General features: G+C 38.0%; 1 protein-coding gene across 10 annotated transcripts in view; it reads left to right on the top strand.

The window, feature by feature from the left end:
* Positions 1-21455, top strand: part of UNKL (unk like zinc finger) — a 52519-nt gene extending 31064 nt beyond the window's left edge. For 8 of the 10 annotated variants that reach the window (XM_054843021.1, XM_054843023.1, XM_054843019.1 and 5 more), the window contains 8 exons: positions 2284-2472; positions 3253-3315; positions 8257-8422; positions 12161-12253; positions 14021-14251; positions 14916-15118; positions 15962-16216; positions 18154-21455. In XM_054843021.1, coding sequence (XP_054698996.1) covers positions 2284-2472; positions 3253-3315; positions 8257-8422; positions 12161-12253; positions 14021-14251; positions 14916-15118; positions 15962-16216; positions 18154-18309 — 1356 coding nt within the window. In that variant the 3' untranslated portion in view covers positions 18310-21455. Of the gene's footprint in view, positions 1-2283; positions 2473-3252; positions 3316-8256; positions 8423-8550; positions 9728-12160; positions 12254-14020; positions 14252-14915; positions 15119-15961; positions 16217-18153 lie in introns of those variants that run through there. The other 2 variants (XM_054843029.1, XM_054843028.1) reach the window with 2 other exon arrangements.
* The last annotated feature ends 475 nt before the right edge of the window (positions 21456-21930 follow it).

Below are 21930 nucleotides of genomic sequence, written 5' to 3'. Positions count from 1 at the left end.
TGTCTTTTTCTTGGTTGTGTATTTAACCTACCATGGATATTACATGACCCATTTTCTTTTCCTGCTTTATTTGCATGAGTTCTTTGTATTTTCTTTGCAAGTTGAGTCACACAGAATTTGTGGTACTGTGTAATCCAGTTACTAAAACTTAACTAATTTTTCTTTTCTGAAAAATACAAAAGACAAAGTAGAGGCTATCTCTGTCTGTTATCATCCTGGTGGACTCTTCAGAGATTAAGACCAAAAGCCTAAACATTCATGTAATCAGATAGTACTGCCTGCATCTTAGGAGGGTGAGCGATTGTTTTAGTCTAGTTCTTCAGAACAAATCTACAAAAAATTGTACTGTAAGCTCTTAATGCTTACAGCTATATATATATTTTTTATATATATGTTAATGCCACCATTGATACCTACTGTAACCAGAAGGAACACTGGTGGCACCTTATTGTTCTTATCTAATGGTCTACATACCTGATATCATCTGATCTTGACCAGTAACTCTGTACCTCGAGCCCAGTACTTCTGGGCAAACAAGGGCATCGTTCCCCACTTATGGCTCTGTTGTCTGCAGGTGGCCCTCCAGGACAAGTAATCCATAATGGCTATCTTCCTTTCCTCCCTCTTTTCCTGATCTTCATTCGGTCACATTGTAGGAGAGCAACTATGATGTACATCTTCCCGTGTTGGTAAAATAATCTGTGTTGTCTGCCCAGCTGAAAGAGCGGACGTGAAATATGCATCTGAAACTTTCTGTGCAGATTAGGGAACTCATCCTTAAATTGAGTCAGTGACTTACTTAAATTAGTATCTTACTTTGGGTGTCAGTCTGCCTTCGCTGTCTAGTGATTTTGTCTTACGTATTTGTCTGCTGCATTAAGCAGCTTTGTGCAACCAGAAGTATGTTTTTAAGTGTACTTACAAGATGTAACTATGTTATTCATAAAAAGTTTTGAAAACTTTTTTTATGGAACTGAACACCTTAGTATGTTTTCATTAACAAAAAAAAATTTTTTTTTTAATTTCACTTAAGAGCAATATTTTTGTTCCTGGCAGTGTCCTTTTATTTTCTTTTTCTCTCTAGCATAAAGAAAGGATTTAAATATTTCAGAGCTGAAAATGTGTGCAAACTTGGCATCACCATGCACAAGGGCAATCCTCAATTTTGGATTTAGAGTAAATAGTAACAAAAAGAGGAATATCGCATGTTCTAACTAGCTTGTGGTCAAAACATGAATTCTTCAGCCTTTGACTTAGGAAGGAATTTTATCTGAGTAAACCTTGGCTATCAATTTAGTTATTTTTGCTGTGGTGTCCACTCTTCTACTTCTGTCAGCTCTCAGGGTATATGTATATTTCAGACTGTTGTGTAGAGAAGCAGTCTTTGAATTTCAGAAGCAATCTAATTACAGACCTCCAAACAGATTAAGGTTCATGACAAGAACCTTATCTGTAGGGACAGGAGTGAGTGAATGCATAGGTAGTAATCTTCAGCAAGTATAGGGCTGTTTGTTGGAGGTGGGGTTTTTTCTGTCCAGGGTTAAGACCTCATCTAGGTTCATGTCTGTCCTCTACCTGATTCACAGGAATTTGAATCTGAAGTTTCTGGTGCTGAGGAGGAACATTTTGAATGAGGAGGAACTATTCTGAGGAGAGAGGTGTCTCCTGTTAAAATCCTCATTTGCTTAAAATACTTTCACATTCTGTGGAGCATAGAGTAAAATTAAGGGTGAGGATTAACCCTAAATTGAGAGTTTAACAGTAAACTATAAAGTTATTCTTGTTTAGTCTGTCTGATTCAGTGTGTATTTTGTATTTAAACAAACTAACTGGCAGAATTTCACTTTTTTAAAAGTGATTTTAAAATGTTGTATAATGCTTGCATTAAACTGTAAATTAAGAAATATGTGAATGAATGGAAATCAGCATTGTCAGAAAGCAAGTACTCCTTTATTGTAAATTAATATCTATTAAGTAGAGTAGTCTCTGCCTGTGATTCATTTTGTGCATAGGGACCAAACAAGGCTATATTCCGGTGTGTATAAATGCATGTCCTTTTGAAGTCTATGTATTTACAATAGTTCTATGTTACTTTCGTCATCTGCTACTTTTTTAAGCTAATACCAAAAATATATACAAATAAACCAAAGTTAGTGTTGTATTTACATAAGGCTGAAATTAATTTATAATTTCAACTGATTGTGTTACAGAGGGAGACTATAGCAGTAAACACACCAAAAAAAATCATAGAGTATATTAGACACTGTTTTCTGTCTTCTACAGATTTCCTGTTCTTCAAGTCCAACTGTAACATCAAGTTCTGGTAGCAGTAGTTCTTTATCACCCCTTGGACCTCTTTGTAGACAGAGATCATTAGCAAATGGTGTTTTGTGTTCTGAGTCTAGCACATCAGGTGTTTCTTCACCAACATCTAGCTATCCAAAAGCACCGGGCTTTGAACGAGAAGATCAGGTATGTGAGTACTATGGGTCTAGAAGTACAAATGAAATTTTAAGTTAAATTAGATTCAGCAGAAAATGTTGTCTGCCTCATGTGTCAGCACTGATTTTTGATAATTTAGAACATGGAGTTTGGAACCCTCTACTGAGCTAAACTGCATCAAATTACAGTTGTCACAGGTCAAGAACACTCATGCAAACAGTCACTGCTGTTCAGCTGACATGCAATGAATTCTAACTTTGCAGAAAAGTTGTGATTGTCATTTTGAGCCCGTGTTGCCAAGAACAGAGCAGGATAACAATGGAAAAAAAATCATAGCTAGACTTGGTAGGATTCAGTTTTAATTATTGTTGAAAATTGATGGTGAAAAGATGCATTAATTTCTGGCTGCTGATACTATTTATGAGTTCCAATCTTTAATGTCAGTTGGTTTCTTCTCCCACCCACAGCTGCCTCTCTCCTTGGACAAGTTCATTGCTGAGACAGACATCGACGATAAAATATAACAAGCCTCTTGGAGAGAGAGAGATCTGTAGCATTAGCAATGAGAGGAGAGTGGTTGAAATGGGTGAGGAGTTATAATCCTTTAGTTGGGAGGCAGGGAGAAAACAGGCAATGCTAGAGATAGTTGCAAGAAGGGAAGACTGATATTTTTCAAACATGTGAAACAGCTCTGTTGGCCTGCAAGAAAAAAACCTGAAAGAGATGTCACTGACCCTTCATAAACTAATAATATATTTTACAGCAATGACTTGTTGAGTTCATATATTACAGAGATTTTTCTTCTTTCAGGCAAAGCATCGAAGCTTCCCAGCTGAGAATCAGCAGAAAATAAATGAACAAGACAACAAGCAGGTATTGCGAAAAGCCAAACGCTGAAAATATTTTGCCCTTTTTGATAACTTTGATACTGTGTTAATAAATTATGTGGCGCTTTACAACATAGTCTAAGGAAGATTTGTGCCCAGTGAGAGGACAAGAGGCAACAGGCACAAACTGAAACACAGGAGGTTCCATCTAAACGTATGGAAATACTTTTTTACTGTGTGTGTGAGGCTGAGCATGGGAACAGGTTGCTCAGAGAGGTTGAGGAGTCTCCCTCTTGGGATTTATGCAAAAGCTGTCTGGTCATGGTCCTGGACAGCTGGCTCTAGATTTTGTGAAAATGTACAATGGATGTGTGCTGCAGGGAGTACCAGGGATGAGAAGAATCTGAGGCAATTTGAGGATGATTTTGATTATAGCAATTCCATTGCAGAGTTTTCACAGTGAAATTTTGGACTAACTTAATTTGGGGATGGATTGATAAAATTTAAGGAAGGCCAGAAGGAAGATGGTAATACAGTTGTTGAAGCATCAGGTGCTCAAAACTAGAAAAATAGTTAAAGTGACAGGGAATAGGGCATAGCTTTGACCTGTCATGACACTAAATCTATCAGGTATTAGAGGTCATTCTGTATATGCAAAGGAGCTTAAAACTTGCCAGCTTTGCACTGCTAGAACAGCCTCCATGCTTTGTTAATGACAATGATCAAGATAAATAAGAACAGAAGTTTTACCATTTTCCATTCATGCAGCCACACTGGAGTGTATAATCTAAATTGGAGGATTAAAATGTATCTTACATTTAAAAAGCAGGAGGAGTGGTACAGAATAAATAAGGAGAGAAAACACAAGATAGATAGAGGTGGATCCTATGAGTTGTGTACAGAAGAGTGATAGCACGTGAACCAGTTTAAAAGTATACATTAGGTTTTTTCCCCTACACTTCTATAAACTAGTGGGAGTGGCAGCCTTGGAAACTCTTTTATTTTTTTGTGATTTGCCCTAAAAAGTAGTTTTTACATTACTTTCTACTGCTATTAATGTTTGTACCAGACTAAATAGGACATACCCAGTTTAACATCTATCAATGACGTGCGAGGGGGGAATCAAGTTTGCAGATGACATGAAATTGGCAGGACGAGTGAATAGGGCTGGGCTGCCGTTCAGAGAGATGTAGGCAGACTAGAGGAATAGGCCAACAAGATCTTTATGAAATTCATTAAGGACAAATGCAAAGTCCTGCACCTAAGAAGCAAGAACCTCTTGCAACAGTATAGGCTGAGAACAAGAACTAACTGTCTGGGAAGCAGCTCTGCAGAAAAGGACCCGAGGGTCTTTGTAGACAGCAAGCTGAATGTGAGCCAACAGTGTGCTCTGGCAGCAAAGGCGATGCAGCATTATCCCAGATTGTATTAACAGGACCATGAAGCAGATCAACAGAAGAGGTTACCCTTCTGCTTAGCACTTGTTAGACCACGTCTAGGATACTGTATCCGGTTTTGGGCTCACAGTACTGAGATTACATCAGTAAACTAGCCAAAGTGTCACATGGCTGCCAAGATGTCAGAGGGCTGGAGCACTTGTCCTGCGAGGAGAGGCTGAGGAAGCAGAGCTTGTGTAGCCTGGAGAAAAGAAGGCTTCAGGAGGACCTAGTAGCAGCCTTCCAATACCTATGAGGAGGCCGTCAACAAGATGGAGGCAGCCTGTTCACAGTGGTATACAGTGGGTGGACAAGAGACAGCATGCATAAGTTGAAACAAGAAGCTAAGACTGGGTATAAGGAAAAAAATTTCACCATGGCAAGAGTCGAGCAGTGGTTGCTGAGTGATTGTGGTCTCCATCCTTGGAGGTTTTCAAGACCAGACTGGCTAAAACACTGAGTAACTTGATCTGACTTCATAGCTGATCTAGCTCTGGTCAGGAGGTTGGATTAGATGACCTCCTGAGGTTCCTTCCAATCTGAATTTTCCTACTATCTGGTGATCCTAAGAATACTTAGCAAGTTTTTTAAATTCTCCTCTTTAAAAAAGTGTGATTTAGTCTCCATTTAAATAGTGCAGAATGTGTGTAATTCTGCTATGTAATTATAATACTGTTGACATCTTTTTTCTAATAACCTTTCTATCCTGTCTTGTTTCTGTTTATTTTGTCTCTCCGTTCTGTTTAGATATCCCCCAGAACAGAGTTTTGAAGTCACAGATAGGGTCAGTCTTGGTCTGTCAAAACAGAAGAAGGAAAGGAATCTTTGAGCTGCACAAGTGCATCTGTCTGTAGGTATAGGGTGCGACAAGAAGCTTGCTGTTTGTAAATATGTTAGGGAGGAAAAAGACACTAAATAGTCTAGTAGATATAGATGTTTATGCTGGGGAGAAAGAGAACTAACTGAAGAAATCCATCAGCTTTGTGTGGGTGTGTGAAATTTCTTATTTCCCTCTTACCAAGAGGCCTCAGCTTAAGATGGGGCAGGCCAAAAGGGGATATATTTTGAGTCTGGTAATTTTTCAGTAATATGAAAAGCCTGTATTGCCTCTCCTCCTACTTGTGTCGACTCTGATATCGTGTTTCACCAATGACAGGCATCGTGATCAGGCTTATAACGTAAGAATCCTATGCCTTGTATTTCTGCATTTTACTTTTTTAATTATGCAGCTGTTCTTTGTCGTTTAATATGTATTTGCTGGTTCAAAGATTTACTTTTTTTTCCTGCTCAAACATTTATGAAAACAGAAAGCAGCAAAGAAATGTTCCATTTAACACGTTGCATTGGGATATTAGAGAACTTGTGAATTCCGTGTAAAATAGTTGAGCTTGGAAGGGACCTCTGTTGAAGTTCAACAAGTCCAAGCTCAAGGTCCTGCACGAGGGTCGGGACAGTCCCCAGTATCAGTACAGTCTGGGTGATAAATGGATTGAGAGCAGTGCTGCAGAGAAGGACTTGGGGATACTGGTGGGTAAAAAATGGGTTATGAGCCAGCAACATACACTTGCAGCCCAGAAAGCCAATTATCCGGGGCTGCATCAAAAGCCGCGTGGCCAGCAGGTTGAGGGAGGGGATTCTTGCCGTCTACTCCACTCTCGTGAGACCCCACCTGCAGTACCGCGTCCAGCTCAGGGGTTCCCAGTACAAGAAAGATGGGGACCTGTTGGAGCGAGTCCGGAGGAGGGACACGGAAATGGTCTGAGGGCTGGAGCACCTCTCCTATGAAGACAGGCTGAGAGAGTTGGGGTTGTTTAGCCTGGAGAAGAGAAGGCTCCACAGAGATGTTACTGTGGCCTTCCAGTACTTAAAAAGGGGCTTCTAAGAAAGATGCAGAAAGACTTTTTATCAGGGCTGGTGGTGACAGGACAAGGGGCAATGTTTTTAAACTGAAAGAGGGTAGGTTTAGATTGGATATAATTACAAAATTCTTTACTATGAGGGTGGTGGGACACCGGACCAGGTTGCCCAGAGAAGTTGTGGATGCCCCATCCCTGGAACTGTTCAAGGTTGGGTTGGGTGGGGCTTTGGGCATCATTTCAAGCATTTCATCTAGTGAAAGATGCCCCTGTCCACAGTAGGGGGCTTGGACTAGATGATCTTTAAAGATGATCCCTTCCAATCTAAAGTATTCTGTGATTCTCTGGAGGTCTGTAGTCCATCTGTTCCCTTGTCAAAGTGGGGTCAGCTAGAGCAGGGTGCTCAGTGCCTTGTCTAGTAGTGTTTTGAATATCTCCAAAAATGAAGACTCCACAACCTCTTCAGGCAACATGTTCCAGTATTTGGCCACCATTGCAGTAAATTTTTTTTTGTGTCTAAGTGACAATTTTAAAAAGATCTCTTGGTCATTATCGGCCTCAATCTTGCACTATACCTAGCTTTGAAATAGAATCATAGAATCACAGAATGGTTTGGGTTGGAAGGGACCTTAAAGATCATCTAGTTCCAACCCCCCTGCTGCGGACGCAGTACTCCAGGTGGGGTCTCACAAGAGCAGAGTAGAGGGGCAGGATCACCTCCCTCGACCTGCTGGTCATGCCTCTTTTGATGCAGCCCAGGACATGGTTGGCTTTCTGGGCTGCAAGCGCACACTGCCAGCTCATGTTGAGCTTCTCATCAATCAATACCCCCAAGTCCTTCTCCTCGGGGCTGCATAGAAATTTTGTGTGGTATTGGTAGAAATCAGGAGTAGATACTGCGCAATCACTGCTTGTCACGCAGAAGGCAATGAGAGGATGTGTGGATTGATTCAATCACAGTTAAATGTTGTTTCTATTAACTAAAATATTGGAGGGAATACATAAACAATAAACAATAAAAGGAATTAATATACTGGAAACTCTACACCAAGTCCCTGTAGACTTTGTGAAGTTATTTTCTAGTTAAGAATGTTACATGGTTACATATTGTTTCCATTTCTTACATTTTATAATTTAAATGTGTCATTTGTATGAAAAAATGTTCAGCTAGCAGGAAATAGCACATGCACATGTCATTATATAACATGATACACATGTGCAGTGCAGTCATGTTCCTCAACTATCTAAACCAAAGATCAGTTTATGCACCAGTTGCATTTAGATTAAATGAGAAAATTTACAGATCAAAAAAAATATATAGAATATCATTCATGTACGAGCACATAATGAGATGGTACAATTCATCAATAGATATTTTCCTTTTGAAAAGGAGCATCAGACTTCAGCTAACTAATCCTGTTTGTAGAGCTTATTTGCAAGTATTTAAATAACTTTTTTCTGAAAGCAAGAATTCCCTTATATGGTAGTGATGTCCAGCCACACTGGAGAAGTGCACTTGCTCGTAAATGATAAGGAAAATTGCCCTGATCTATTAATTCAGAGGGTTCTTCTAGATTTCTTTCTGTTTGAATTAAAATACCTACTTTTAAAAATACATTCTGTTTGTTTTATATGTTTGTACATACATCTGTGTGTTTGTGTGTTTATACATACGTTGTTTGGGTTTTTTAACAGAACCATCTCAGTGTTTTTTCAGCGGTTAACCCACTTGCTTCAAGTATAACTTCCAGTCTGGCTTCCAGTGTTGGATCAGATAGTTCATCTCCTACAACTGTCTCTGCTATCAGTGCCAAAGCTCTCCCATTCTACTCTGGCAGTAACACAGTTGAATCAGTAATAGGTAAGTCTTCACATTTAATCTCCCATTGTACATGTTTTGTTGCATTATTCAAGTTCTTGTTTCAGCGTAGGTCCAAAGAGCTTATTGGTAAAGACAGTAATTTTGTACATAACCTGTTTTATTATATGTAATTAAAAAGCAATATCTGAAATTTAATTTAAATGTTTTCACCCAAAATCATTATTTTTCACAAAGTCTCCAATGTGAGCATAGGCATGAGTGAATCAGACGTTTAAACTGGAATTTTGGCATTGGTATTGGCCAGTGATTTAAAAAAAATGTGTAAAACCTTCATAATGCAACTCGCTGTGTTGCTAGAAGTAGAAGTACTGTCTCCTCAAATTCTGTTGGTGGGCTGATGAGATTTGACTTTTTTTTTTTAATGTTACTATAGCAGGTGCAATTACAGATCTTACAATGCTCACATGAAAATGGGAGATTTTTCTTTGCCTGACTGCATATTCTCCAGTCCGGTTATTTGTGTGTTCAAGGACAAAATCTTATGTTCACACTATGCGGACCAGATCTGAAAGGACACAAAGAGGAGCCCTTGCTTTCTGAGTGCACAAGACAGATTCTGGGAAATACTTCCAAAATTTTCTGTCATTAGCCCAGAGCCTTTCCTATGCTTCCAACCAGCTAGGCCGTCCATGTGGAAAATGGTAGAAGGAGATAAATATTTCCATAATAATTAGACCCTGGGAACTTCAAAACTGGTCATGGTACTCCTGCTATGGTCTTACAAGTGCTGGATAGAGAGGAATAATCACTTCCCCCAACCTGCTGGCTATGCTTTTACTAATGCAGGCCAATATGCTGTTAGCTTTTATTGCCACGGAACATGTTGACCATGTTATTCATCAGAATTCTTTTTCTGCAGTGCTGCTGTCTGATCATTTGGCCCTCAGCTTGTACAGTTGCAAGGGATTATTCTGTCTCAGGTGCAGCAGCATTGTATCTGGCTTGCTTGAATTTCATGAGGTTTCTGTCAGTCCAGTTCTCCAGCCTTTTGAGATCACTTTAAACTGCAGTCCTGCCATCGAGTGTATCGGCTGCTCCCCTTAATTTAGTGTTATCCACAAACTCGTTGAAATTTGTGGCACTTTTACACTAAATGTGGTTTATTCAGGAAGCTGTGGCAGGGAATGTTGTGATTTGAAAGATGCTGTATTTCACATTCTGTGGTGTAAGTCACATGATCAGGGAGTTGCTGTGATTAGCTGGTGTACTTGAAGCTTTCTGTGTTTAAATCGATGTGTAGCAGCGACCAGGAGACTGCAGACAGTGAGTCAGCACTTCGGCATGGTAAGTTAGGCATTCGCTCTTTTAATTCTTTTAGGAGAGAAATCTATGCAGAATATTAAATGGTGGATCTTTTTCTGCAGTCTCACAAGTGTATAGCTTGCTTTCCTTAAAGGTTTGTGTGATGATCTGTGTGTTAGAACAGAAAATAAATTTTAAATTATTTTTAAATTTCAGAATTAGAATGTGCAAGATTTTAGGTTTTACTCTATGCAAGTAATATAATTTCATCAGCTTATGATTAATATTTTAAGATATGCTATGGAATTAAATCACTCTTATTTTTTTATCAAGATAAACATTGCTTCTGGAATAAGTAGAGGCTAGTTGGCTGTAACAAGTTACTCATATAACAGTAAAAACCATGGTCTAATTTCTGTATACTAGATGTGGTGCTAATTCAGTATAATTTTTTAATTGCGATATACTGAACAAGTGTTGCGAAGTCATTTAAACAGTGATAAGCTATGTTTCCCGTGTCTCAGTGTGATTATACTATTAAGCGTAAGAGACTCTTGATTCCTCTGAGTTAGAATATGCCTCTGCTGTCTATGGATGCTTTTCTAAAACACTTTTCAGTATGCTATGTTTGTTAACAGAATATGAATCATAAAATACACGTCTCATGTATGTATAAGAGTACTTTATGATAACTGTGTAGCTTTGGGGTAGCTTTGGGTTTTTTTCCTTAAAAGAATTTCATTCATATATATATACATATATATATATATAAAAATTCTTTTTCCAGAGTTCTGTTTAATAGATATACAGGAGGGCATTGAAAATAAAGTGCTGTACATAATCTGAATAGAGCAGAAAATTAAGAAGTTATTGTAGAACAGAAAATAAATAATGTTGTTGTAGGAAGTGGAGGACTGAAGAATCATTAAAAAAGGGGATAGTAAAGGAGCTGCAGCAAGGGAAGGGGCTAGGTCATTATGGGGAAACAGGACGAATGGGTTTGGATAAAGGATTAGGGGAAATGCAGAACAGTTACATGGGCAAGGACAGGAAGCTTTGTCAGACAGTGGGGTCTGTAGCCCTTTCTGTGTCCCTTATCTCGATCTCACAGGGAGCTCCAAGCCCTCTCTGCTCCTTGAGTAATAGTCCCCAAGAGCTGGGGAAGAGAAGGGTTCGGGGGAGTTGGGAATAAGCATACCAACCAGATAGATCTAGTGTTTATCATTGAGGCTTGGACAATATGTTGAAAACTGAGGAATGATGGAGTGGAGGAAGGTATATTGTTGCAGTCTACTCCTGCCAGAGTTAAGGGAGATTGGTTGAATTGTCTGGTTTTGTTCTGCTAGAAAAGAGAAAGGAGCATAATCTGAAAACATAAAAGCTGCAGGGTGTTTGAAGTCCTCCTGAAAATCACAAAAAAAAAAAAGGAATAAATAAAAATATTTTTTAAGAGAATAGAGAAATTAGATAAGCAGAGTGTCAAAGGAGACAGATTTGGAGAGGAATAGATAGGGAATGGGCAGCAGTGAAGGAAAGTGACTCAAGTGGTAGTAGGGAGAAGGTGGGACCTTAACATTAGGGGGCATCTGCCAGCCTGATACTCCACCCTGTTGTGTGCCTGAGGTTCTGGGTGGACCTCCCCCGGGGGATGTTTTGGTTGCTTCCCTTGCTTTCTATTGGATACTCAAGCATGGGGATTTTCCCTGTCTGGCAGGCTTGCCATTCAAGGAAAGTTGATGTCTTCCCATTTGCTTCTCATGTATGTTGTGATTTTAAGATGCTGTCTGTGTTCTCTCCATTCTCCACTGACTTTCCACCATGTGAGATAGAATCTGAGAGAGCTGGAAGGTATCAGAAGTTAAGCTTTGAAAATCAAGATAATAAACAGTAAGGAGACATGTCATTCCTTTTGGACTGACCTCCCTGTGTAGGGGAGGACAAACATGGCAGAATGAGTTAAGGCCTCACATGAGGAGAAGAACGTGACAGGTTAGTGATTTAGAAAGGGTGTAGGCTTAGATTTGATCTACTGTTTGAGCAGTTTGATTTATGTCAGCCTCATTGTGTTTCATTCCTGCTTGTCATACTTGCGTAGCAACATACTGAGCCAGAGACTGCAAATAACTTCAAATATTAGTAACATCTGGGTGATGGGGAGAATTGCAAGAGCTTGAAAAAACAGTTTGTTTCCCTGTTTAAAAATAATGATGGTGCTAATGATGGGATTTTAAAGCCTCTCTTTTCATGATTGAGAGAATTTTGATTTTTTTCAACGAAAGTGGAACAGCTTCACTTGGTGAAAGTGAGAGGGATCTCTCCCAGAATATCCTGCAGCAGAGTGATGGGAGGTGTGCAAGAGTTCTATGATGGAAGCACTATCAAAAATAGTCAAATTAAGTTTCCTCATTTCAGCTATCATGATAGTTTTATGGATAATTCAAGGATAATTCATTGATACAATGTTTTGTTTAACAGGTTCTGCTTTAGATTTGCATTTTAATGATGTGAACGTCACATCCATAGATAGAGAATTAGAAGATCAAGAAGGCAGTGACCTTGGATTAGCAAGTAAGAGGTCTAATTTGTAAAATTATACTCATTTAAAATATCTTTCTTACCTTTCTAAACTTACTCATCAAAATAGTTACAGGCAGCAAAGACTTTGAAGAAAAGTCCTCAGTTTTGTTCCAGTTGTTTAACTTTGTGGTGCAAAGGGATTGCACCACTATCATCCTGTCTGTATTTTGCAAAGTTTCAGTCTATGAAACGTTTTGGTTTGGGGTTTTTTGGGGGTTTTTTAACATGCTTAATGACTTGGGCCTATAGACATAACAGTTGATGGAAGGACTTAGATGTATTTACAGGAAGGCATTACGCTTGAGCTTGACTGCCTGCATGTTGAGTGCTGCGAATGCTTGACAGCAGGCAGTATGTGCTGCGGGGACCCACAACTACTTCCATGGCTAGGTGGTTGCTGAGAAGGGGAATGGGGGCAATTCTTGAGGAAAAGGAGCTAGCAACCTGTCCTGGTTTCAGCTGAGATTATTGTCTTCCTAGTAGCTGGTCTAGTGCTGTGTTTTGTATTTAGGGTGAGAATGGTGTCAATAACACACTGATGTTTTTACTTCTTGCTAGATAGTTGTAGTGTTTACACCAGGTCAAGGATTTCTTAGCTTCTCATGTCCTATCAGGGGCACAAGAAGCTGGGAGAGCACAGCCAGGACAGCTGACCCAGACTGGCCGATGGGATATTCTCTACCACAAAATGTCATGCTCCCTATGTAACTGGGGAAGCTAGCTGGGAGGTGGGATCACTGCTTGGAAACAGACTGGGCATTGGGTTGTTTTTTTTCCTTCCATGTGTGGTGAGCAATTGCATTTGTGCACCACTTGTATATATATATATCCACATACAAATATATATACACACACACAAAAAAATATTGTTATTGTTGTTATTATTATTATCATCATTATTATCATCATTATCCTCTTACTTTGTTATCCTATTAAACTGTCTTTATTTCAGCCCACAAGGCTTTTTTTCCATTCTCCTCCCCATCCCCTGGGGGGTGGGAGGGGTGAGTGAGTAGTTGTGTGGTGCTTAGTTACTGGCTGAGATTAACCACAACACAACCTTTAGGACTGTAATACTTGCAAGGTAGGGACCTAATCTTTCTATAAATCTAACCTGGAAGGAGCAATTTAGTTGAAGGTCTGTTGGGAAGTATTCAGCCATTTGGCCCCTTCTGCAGAAGGAGAGGAGAGGAAGAAACAGCAAAGGAGAGCAGTGCAGGGAAGAGACTGCAGGGAGGAAGGATAAAGGGGGGGGAATCAACAAATTAAAATGCCTGGTTTTAGCAAATCCAGAAAACTAGAATCATGACCCTTGCTTTAAGTATAATCATTGGACCGCTATATTTTTTTTAAAGAAAAGGTGATGTCATTTTTAGTTGCTATTCAAACATATTGATGAATGAAATCTTCACAGTAAATATTGAACTGTTTCCTGACCAGGAAAATGCACTGCATCTGTGCATGTTTTTTTCAGTAGTTGCATGATGCAACATCCTTTTGTCAATACCTATTTTTTATTATTGTCATTATTTTGGGAAATTATGAACAATGCATTTGTTTGACTTAAATTATTGTTAATTGTTATTTGGTTTCAAACTCAGCATTCACAGAGAGTTAAGTACATTTGACATTGACAATCTACTGAACAAAATACATAATTTAATTTACATTTGATTTTTCAGAAAAATACTTACAGAGAGCTGTGTACTGATTTGGAACAAATATTTTTTTTTTTTTTTTTCCCTAATGCATGTATAGGTCAAAGACTACTGGGAAGTTCAGCACCTGTCAATATTCCAGGTTCTCTTGTTCGGTCCTCATCTTTACATTCATCATCATCCCTTTCAACCTCTCCACTCAGTTCTCTTTCACAATCGCTGTCTCAGTCTTTTGTTTCATCCACTACGGCTCCTCACCACCAGCAGCCTCAGCCTTTGAAGACAGAACATAGTATGTTAGGCACCTCAGCCTCTTCTCACAACTCTTTAGGTAAGTAAATTGAAGGCTGTACTTTGTGTATTGTAAGAGGGAACTCAATGCCAGGTAAGAAATGTTCAGTTCAAGGCTTTGCATGTTTCTTATGATTTAATCTGGACTACAAAACCTAGCTATTGTAATTGATAACACTACTGATAATGGAGTTATATGTGGTTTGTGGGAGAAAGTTCAAGGAGTGAACTTCGGTTCCTAATGAAGGGGAAAAAAAGAATTCTTGGAAGAGTAGATACCTACAGAGGCATTTGAAAGGGGTAAAATATAGCAGTTGGCATATAGGCAGCAGGAATGCATTTTAGCTGCAGCATTTTGCTAAAAGAAAATACAAAACAGAGAAAGAGGAAGAATTAAAATGATGTATGAGCTGCTAGGAACAAAGCTTTTTGTGTATAAATGAATTCCCACTCTTCCTTCTCCTTTTGTGGACTCTATTGTCCTTTATTAGAAGTGGCAAGGAAAAAAACTGTCTCCTGAATTGCTCTAAATACTGTAAACATTTTCGAGATTGTCACTTTTCTGAAGGTAGTGAAATAATGTTATGAGTCTTGCAGATAAAAGTATAAGTTTTGCATATGTGGCACATCTGTTTTGTTCTGCATGTGAAACGTTTTGCAGAAGTGCGTGCAGAATGATTGTTTTTTCTGCCTTTGTTTTACAGGTTTAAATGGTGTTACAGGGAGCATTTGGGACTTTGTAACTGGGAGTTTCTCCCCTAGTCCATCCCCAGTACTAAGCAGTGGCACTACCCCCTCATTAAGTTCAAACACCAGTGGGAATGAACTAACTCGAGTTAGACAGGAACTTGATGATGCCAAGAGAAAACTAAAACAATGGGAAGAATCTTGGCAACAAGTAAAACAGGTATGCTAATTTTATGATAATATTAATTTTTATTTGTTTGTTTGTTTTGGGATTTTTTTACAAACAAGCAGCTCCTACTGCTTTTCCTTTTTACATATCTTCTTATCCTTGGACCCAGAGTTTTATTACAGTCTGTCAAAAGAATGTTTTTTCCATCCTCCAAATGAGCTAGCGGCATAAAGCAAACAACATTTTAAAGGACAATTCATTTTCTGAAAGTTGATCTGCCTCTCTAGACAGGGACACTTACACATATTCAGGGTAGGGCTGAACAGCAATGTATCTTGATGTTTAAGTAACTAAATACATACATTCCCTCCCGTAGCTCTTTCAGATGATAAGCATGCAAAAAAAGTAGAGGCTTACCAGCAGCTGTGGTTGTACAGTATACCTGGACAGCATCTATCCATGTCAGCAGTCAAACTGAGGTTGTTGAAAACTGCCAGTCTAGTGCATTTTCTGTAGTCCTTTCCTTCCCCTCATGTTCTCTCTGTGACAAGGAGTAACTAAGTAGCTGTACTAAATTTTGATCGGTTTTGATGTCTCTTGACATTAAATTATGAATTTAACATTTAAAATGTGTTCCATTTATAGAGCTCCAAAAAGGCTTCTGGCTGTTTACTGACAAGTAACAGTGACATACCTAAATTTACATTAAGACAAAACAAGAAGAGTTGTTAATTAGAAGGTAGGATAAGTAGGGAGAAGCATTAAATAGACAGTAAATACATTGTTATGTCTAAAATTAGAAATCACCTGCATCTTTGAAGGCTTTTGAATTTGCTCTTCTGTTGTTAATTTAAAAAATTTATTTTTTATATTCTGGAAATCTCTTTCTCCCAGGCATGTGATGCATGGCAGAAAGAGGCTCAAGAAGCAAAAGAACGTGCTAACATCGCAGATGCAGACAAACAACTCGCTCTTCAGAAGAAGGAGGAAGTGGAAAATAAATTAAAAAGGCTGAAGGCACAATTAGCTGCTTGTCTATCTACTACATTACCTTATATGAAAAACTACGGAGATATAGAAAAGATATCCTTGCCAAAGCTTCGTTCCTTACAAAATCGGCTGCACTTAGATTTAGAAACAATAGATGAGGTGAGTTTCTTCATCTGCGTAACTATTTTTGATTAACTGAAACTGGCAGCTCAGTGACCTTCAATGACATATTTATGCCAGGTTTTCTTTTCTGGAATAGAGGATGGTTCAGATTTCCTAACCTAATGGATTCTTCTAAGTTTTTGATCAGCTATCAGAACAAATTACAAGCAATTCACAAGAATTCTTGGGGTGATTAAAATAAGATATAAAGCCAGCTTTTACCCCCAATGTTTTGGGCACTACCTGAATAGATAAAAATAGTTGCCTTAAATAAATGAAAATAGTTACATGCTTTTCACTTGTTTAGAAGGTAGATGGTGAGGTTTCCTGATAGGAGTTTGTGTAGTCAGAGAGGCCAGTACAGACTTGGAGCATAGAATCATTGACATTAGAACGGACCTCTGGAGATGATCCAGTCCAACCCCCTGCTCAAAGCAGGATCAACTCCAGCAGGTTGCTTGGAGCCTTGCCCAGTAGTGTTTTGGGTATCTCCAAGGGTGGACAGTCCACCACCTCTGTGGGCAACCTTTCCCAGTGTTTGACCATCCTCAGAGTAAGAAAAGTTTTTTCATATGTCTATGTGGAATTTTCTGTATTTTAATTTGTGCCCACTGCCTTTTCTTTCACTGGATACCACCGAGGGGTCTGTCCCTATCTGTTTTACTCCCTCCCATCAGGTATTTATATACACCGGTAAGATGCCATTTCTTCTCAAGGCTAAACAATCCCAGCTCTTTCAGCCTCTCCTCGTATGTCAGATGTTTCAATTCCTTAATCACCTTAGCGGCCTATTGCTGTATTTCACCTTCTCTCAAATCCAGACTCGGTTTCTGCCAAAATTTAGGATGCTTCTTTGCTGTCAGATTGAGGGCATTTCTCAGGGCTCTCAAAGCTGGGAGTATCAGGTGCCGCTCCTCTGAGCACATCAAGGAAGATACTGATGACCTTGCGCTGCTCCAGGCACCATACGTCAGACCTTGCTGGGCACAATCTAGTTTCACATTGCTTTCTCCTCTGCAATCTCAAAGGGCAGTGACACCACATATGACACCAGTTATTGCGGTTTTGAGTGTGACAGGACTGTCCAGATGAAAAAATAAAAAGATTTCCTTTCACTACTGGGACAGTCTGCCATACTGTAGTACCTGTTTGAGTTCAGCAGTGTCTTCTCCATCTCAGTGCACCTCCTGTCCAGTTCCATCTGTATCAGTATGAACTACAGCCTTTGAAAAAAAAGCCAAGCTCTCTCTAGAAGAGTTTAAAACATAATTTAAGTCTTTGTCAATAAAGTAGGTGGACAAGGACGAGACTTGTTAGTTACCAGGCTCCTGTTACCAAGTCCATTTACAGGATTGGATTAGGGACCCCTGTTGTTTTTCTCCTAAGGGATTTCAAAGAGAAGCAAAAGAGTCTTGGTATCTCTTAACAAAAAGGTCATTACATCCTGGAATGGAAGTCATCTTGGCCAGGCTGGAGTGATCAGAACCATTACCACCTTTTCCAGCTCCTCAGTTTCTCAGGTCTTCTTTACCACTGTGGCCTCTTCTAACCTATCTCTTCCTTCCAGGAGAAAATTGCTGTCTTAGGCAGTGCCACACATAGTGTTCTGGGTTCTTCTCTTAGTCCAAACCATGGCTTGTTCTTCAAAAACTAACATGGCTTCTAGATGCTTTTCAATTCTTCTTGTTCCTTAATAGGGTTGATATCTCTTATCACATGGAGACATTTATTTGCAGTTGTAACATCCTCCCCGAAGTCTGTACCAGTAGCTTTATTCAAAGTATCGCACATTTGGAATGTTTCCATTTTGTTCTAATGCAAACATCTCGTGTTGTTAAATTAGAAGTTTATTTGGGACACCTAAGCATAAAGCTGCTAGAATGCAACTGTATACTTTGGAATTGTTTTTACTGAGTGCAACAATCTTTTTACAGGTGATTTTTCAGCTTCAGTCAAAGAAATGTATCGTATGTCAGGAAGGTGATCGTAGCATTATCCTGAATCCATGTCAACATTATGTACTTTGTGATCACTGTGCAGCCACACAAGAAGAATGTCCCTGCTGCAAGAAAAAAAAAAATCTGTGGTAACATACAGGCATAGTACTCGTATCATGTTCATGAATTAAATAATTTTATGGTTTTGTATTTTGTATAAGAATTATATCACTGATAATTAATCCATTTAATAGTGCTAGACTGATTTCCATTTTGATGTGAGAAACTTAGTTGCTTTAAGATAGAGAATAAGGCTTGCTCACCTTTACATATCAACTTCAGTCATTTGATGAGGTTCTTTCATCCCCCCCCAATCCCATCGCAGCCTTTTCTGACATCCAATTACATTCCTAGTGCACAAGCTACTTAGGTTCATTTGCACTGTAATCACTTTGTATAAATCGTACCATAATGCCTGAATGAAGTGTTTATACCTGTTATTTTCATTAACAGAAGATGGATACATAGGTACAGTAACTACACGCTCAGCAGTACAAATGGTCCCTTTGCCACGTCTGTTGTGTGTGGAATGCCAGAGCCAGTATTTTGGAATCGGTCTAACACTATGTTTACTTGGATGTTCGAAAAACTCTGATTAATATAAAAGCACTTTTTAATTATTGTGTTTTGTTAGAAGATATGTTGTAAATTGCTTCAAGCTGCTTTCTAGGTCTTATGTTTATTTTTTAATATGCAATAATAGGACGTGTTATATGTGTACTGTGAATTTAAAATATTTCACATGGTTTTACTGTTAAATCACAATATGATTAAATAGAAATTACAACTTATCTGGTTTTTTTACAATTTATAAGTTAACCACATACTGTAGTATTTATAAATGTACCAGCAGAGACAAAAACAGTGAGGCACATACACTTTCATATTCGAAGACATGTTTTCAATTTCGTGAAACAGATCAGTTTTAGTAAACAACTGTGCATTTGCATATTTCCCTCAGTTTGGATGTTTGTAGTCTTAAAGTTTTTGTACATCTCCTAACCTGTGTGGTACTCATCGGGAGCAGATATGATATATATAATATTACGAAGTGCCTATGCCCAATATCCTATAAAATGGCAGAAGACAAAAAAAGAATTTTGCAAATAATTTCTATTGCTTAATTTTGTATTGAACAATTTGACGATAACTAGAATACGTCTCTTGCTTTTATAAATATTTAAAAATACACTTTTTTTCAGTAATGAAGTAATGCATGTTTGAAAGGAACTACAAAATTATTTAAGTATGTATTCAGGCAGTGGCACTTTGACACAGTGATTCTTTTAAAAGGTGGTAATATCCTTACTTCATCCTGGGAGTTGGAACATGCAATTCAGGAGGAGAAGTTAATTAATTACTGCATGTTAACACTGTATATTTTTATTTTTCTTACATGGAATAATTGCCTGTATTACTCCTTTTTCTGTTAAATTCAGGTGTGACACTAGTACAACTTAGATTGAAATGACCTACTACTGTGTTACATAATTTGTATCTCTGTATTACTGTATTCAGTACAAAAAGTGAGCTCACACAGGCAGCAAAGACTTAATCTATTTAAAGTTCAGTCATGCTAAAACAAAAACCAAGATGTATACTAAAATTACTCTTGTCAAAATAGAGCTTTTAGGACTGTGTCAGCATTAAATAAAGGGCTCAAGCCAATAGTACTGAAATCACTGTCTCCTTTGGGTTTTAGCATTCTTTGTACAAAGGCTTGAGTTAGCAAAAAATCATGACACCTTTTCTGTGAGAACTAAATGTACAGACTTGTTGCTGCTTTTGTAAGACATGTTGATCTGCAGGAGCATTGAGGACCTTTTGGGAAGGGAGAAGTAGGATAAAATATTAAATATATTTCTACTTGCTTCTGTTTCAAAATTTTGTCTGAAGATCATTTTAAATACCAAAGTTGGGTTTAATAATGTGATTTTATGTGACTTTAACACAGTTTCTCTAAAATGTTTCTACTGAGAAAAGTATAAAATTGGACTGTATTTGCATTTTCAAATACACTTTTCTGTCCTAAAATAAGATATTACCATTTTAAAGGTGTAGCCAGCTTTGGACTTTTAAAAAGAAGAACTCGGATCACCAAGTTTGGCTGTAGGTATTAATGTATTTTTTGCATCGTGCAGTCTATGACAAAGACTGATTTTTGAACTTTAACAACATTTTGGACTAAAGCAAACTTGGTTTTGTTTTTTTTAAAACAGTAAGCAAATCAAAGCATAATGTGTAATTATAGTTTGAAATCATGTTACATACTTTTCAAACAAGCAGTTATTTTGGCCATCAATTTACTATATTTAGCTAGTGTGGAACATCATTCTGCAACCATTGTGCTCACAAAAACATTTAGAAATATCTTAGTGAAAATTTTTGCTTTGGTATTTTAGAAGAAACCAGCTTAGGCCACATCGTGCTGCCCATGTGCAGCTATGTGACATTTGTTACCCACGAGATACAGAAGCGTGATTTTGTGCTGTCTTGTCAAAGTTTATAGTTCTTCATGGGTATTTTAGTGCATTTGCCTATATCCTAGGACTATTTTTTGGTCCTCCTTTTTTTTTTTTTTCTTTTGGTAGTAGCAGGTGATTTTCCTAATCTCACAACACCAACAAAAAAGGAATGTAAAGAGCACTTGCAGTGTGAATCATCACATTGACATTCATGGTTTGTGTGCGCTGCATTTTTAGAGGAAATGAAGTAATATGTTTAGTCTGTTGCTTTTTAAAGTTGTATGATTTGTGGTTTACAGTGATGAATCTTGAAAATAATTATGTGTGTCCTATAATAATATCAGTACTGAAAATTTTGCAGGTATTCCCTCTAAGTTTCTTTGGTGCTGAATTACAGACACATTTAAAAACTATCAACAAACCATTCTGTGGACAAGGAAAAAACACATACCAAAGAAACATACCTATGTGTGAAATTCTCAGACTGGGCCGCTTGCTGTAATTATAGATGAATCCTTAGGTAATCACTTGAACCATATGTCACCATACATAGCAGTCATATGAAAATAATATAGTTGTTCTTCACTGAATTCTTTTTGTGAGGAATTACAAGCAAAGTTTTCTGTATCTTATTAACGCAAGTCAACTGCAAGTACAAATAAATACATACTTTTACATCAGTACTTTAAAATGGAAGATGATAAAATGTATGCAGTTGACTAGCAGCGACTATTTGGAAGAAGTCAGAAATGAAACCTGACCTTTGTAAGTATTCATCCTTGTACTCTATACACTACCTAGAAACTGGATACATTAAAATTATGTTTTAGTGAGACTACAGTACAGTAATTTGCTGAATTCACAAACTACATAAAAGCAAACTAAATAGATTTTCAAGATTCATTTTGGTATTTGACAAAGTTCTGTGTAATTTATGTAAGGATATAATTTTTAATGTGAATGCCATTATGTTGTCACGGTTATTTTAGCCTGGGGAATAATAGATTAAAATTGTGATTTCTCAGGGTTTTTACAGTTCAGAGCTGTAATTTAACCAGAAGTACGCTAATTACAGATAGATCCCAAGCTGCATGTTATAGGCTTATTATTAGTCTTCTTTGAATAGCAGATTATTAAAGACATACTTGGTTTGTTCTATATTGCCATTCAGAGTATCCTAGTAGTAAATATAGGTAGTAATATTATTACTGTCACACTATGCTTGTGTAACTGTGGTCATCATCAGACC

Source organism: Grus americana, chromosome 15 (genome assembly GCF_028858705.1).
Source record: "Grus americana isolate bGruAme1 chromosome 15, bGruAme1.mat, whole genome shotgun sequence".
NCBI classification, from domain to species: Eukaryota; Metazoa; Chordata; class Aves; order Gruiformes; family Gruidae; genus Grus; species Grus americana.
The sequence above is the reverse complement of the archived record's forward strand: the minus strand, read 5'-3'. Positions and strand labels throughout refer to the sequence as shown.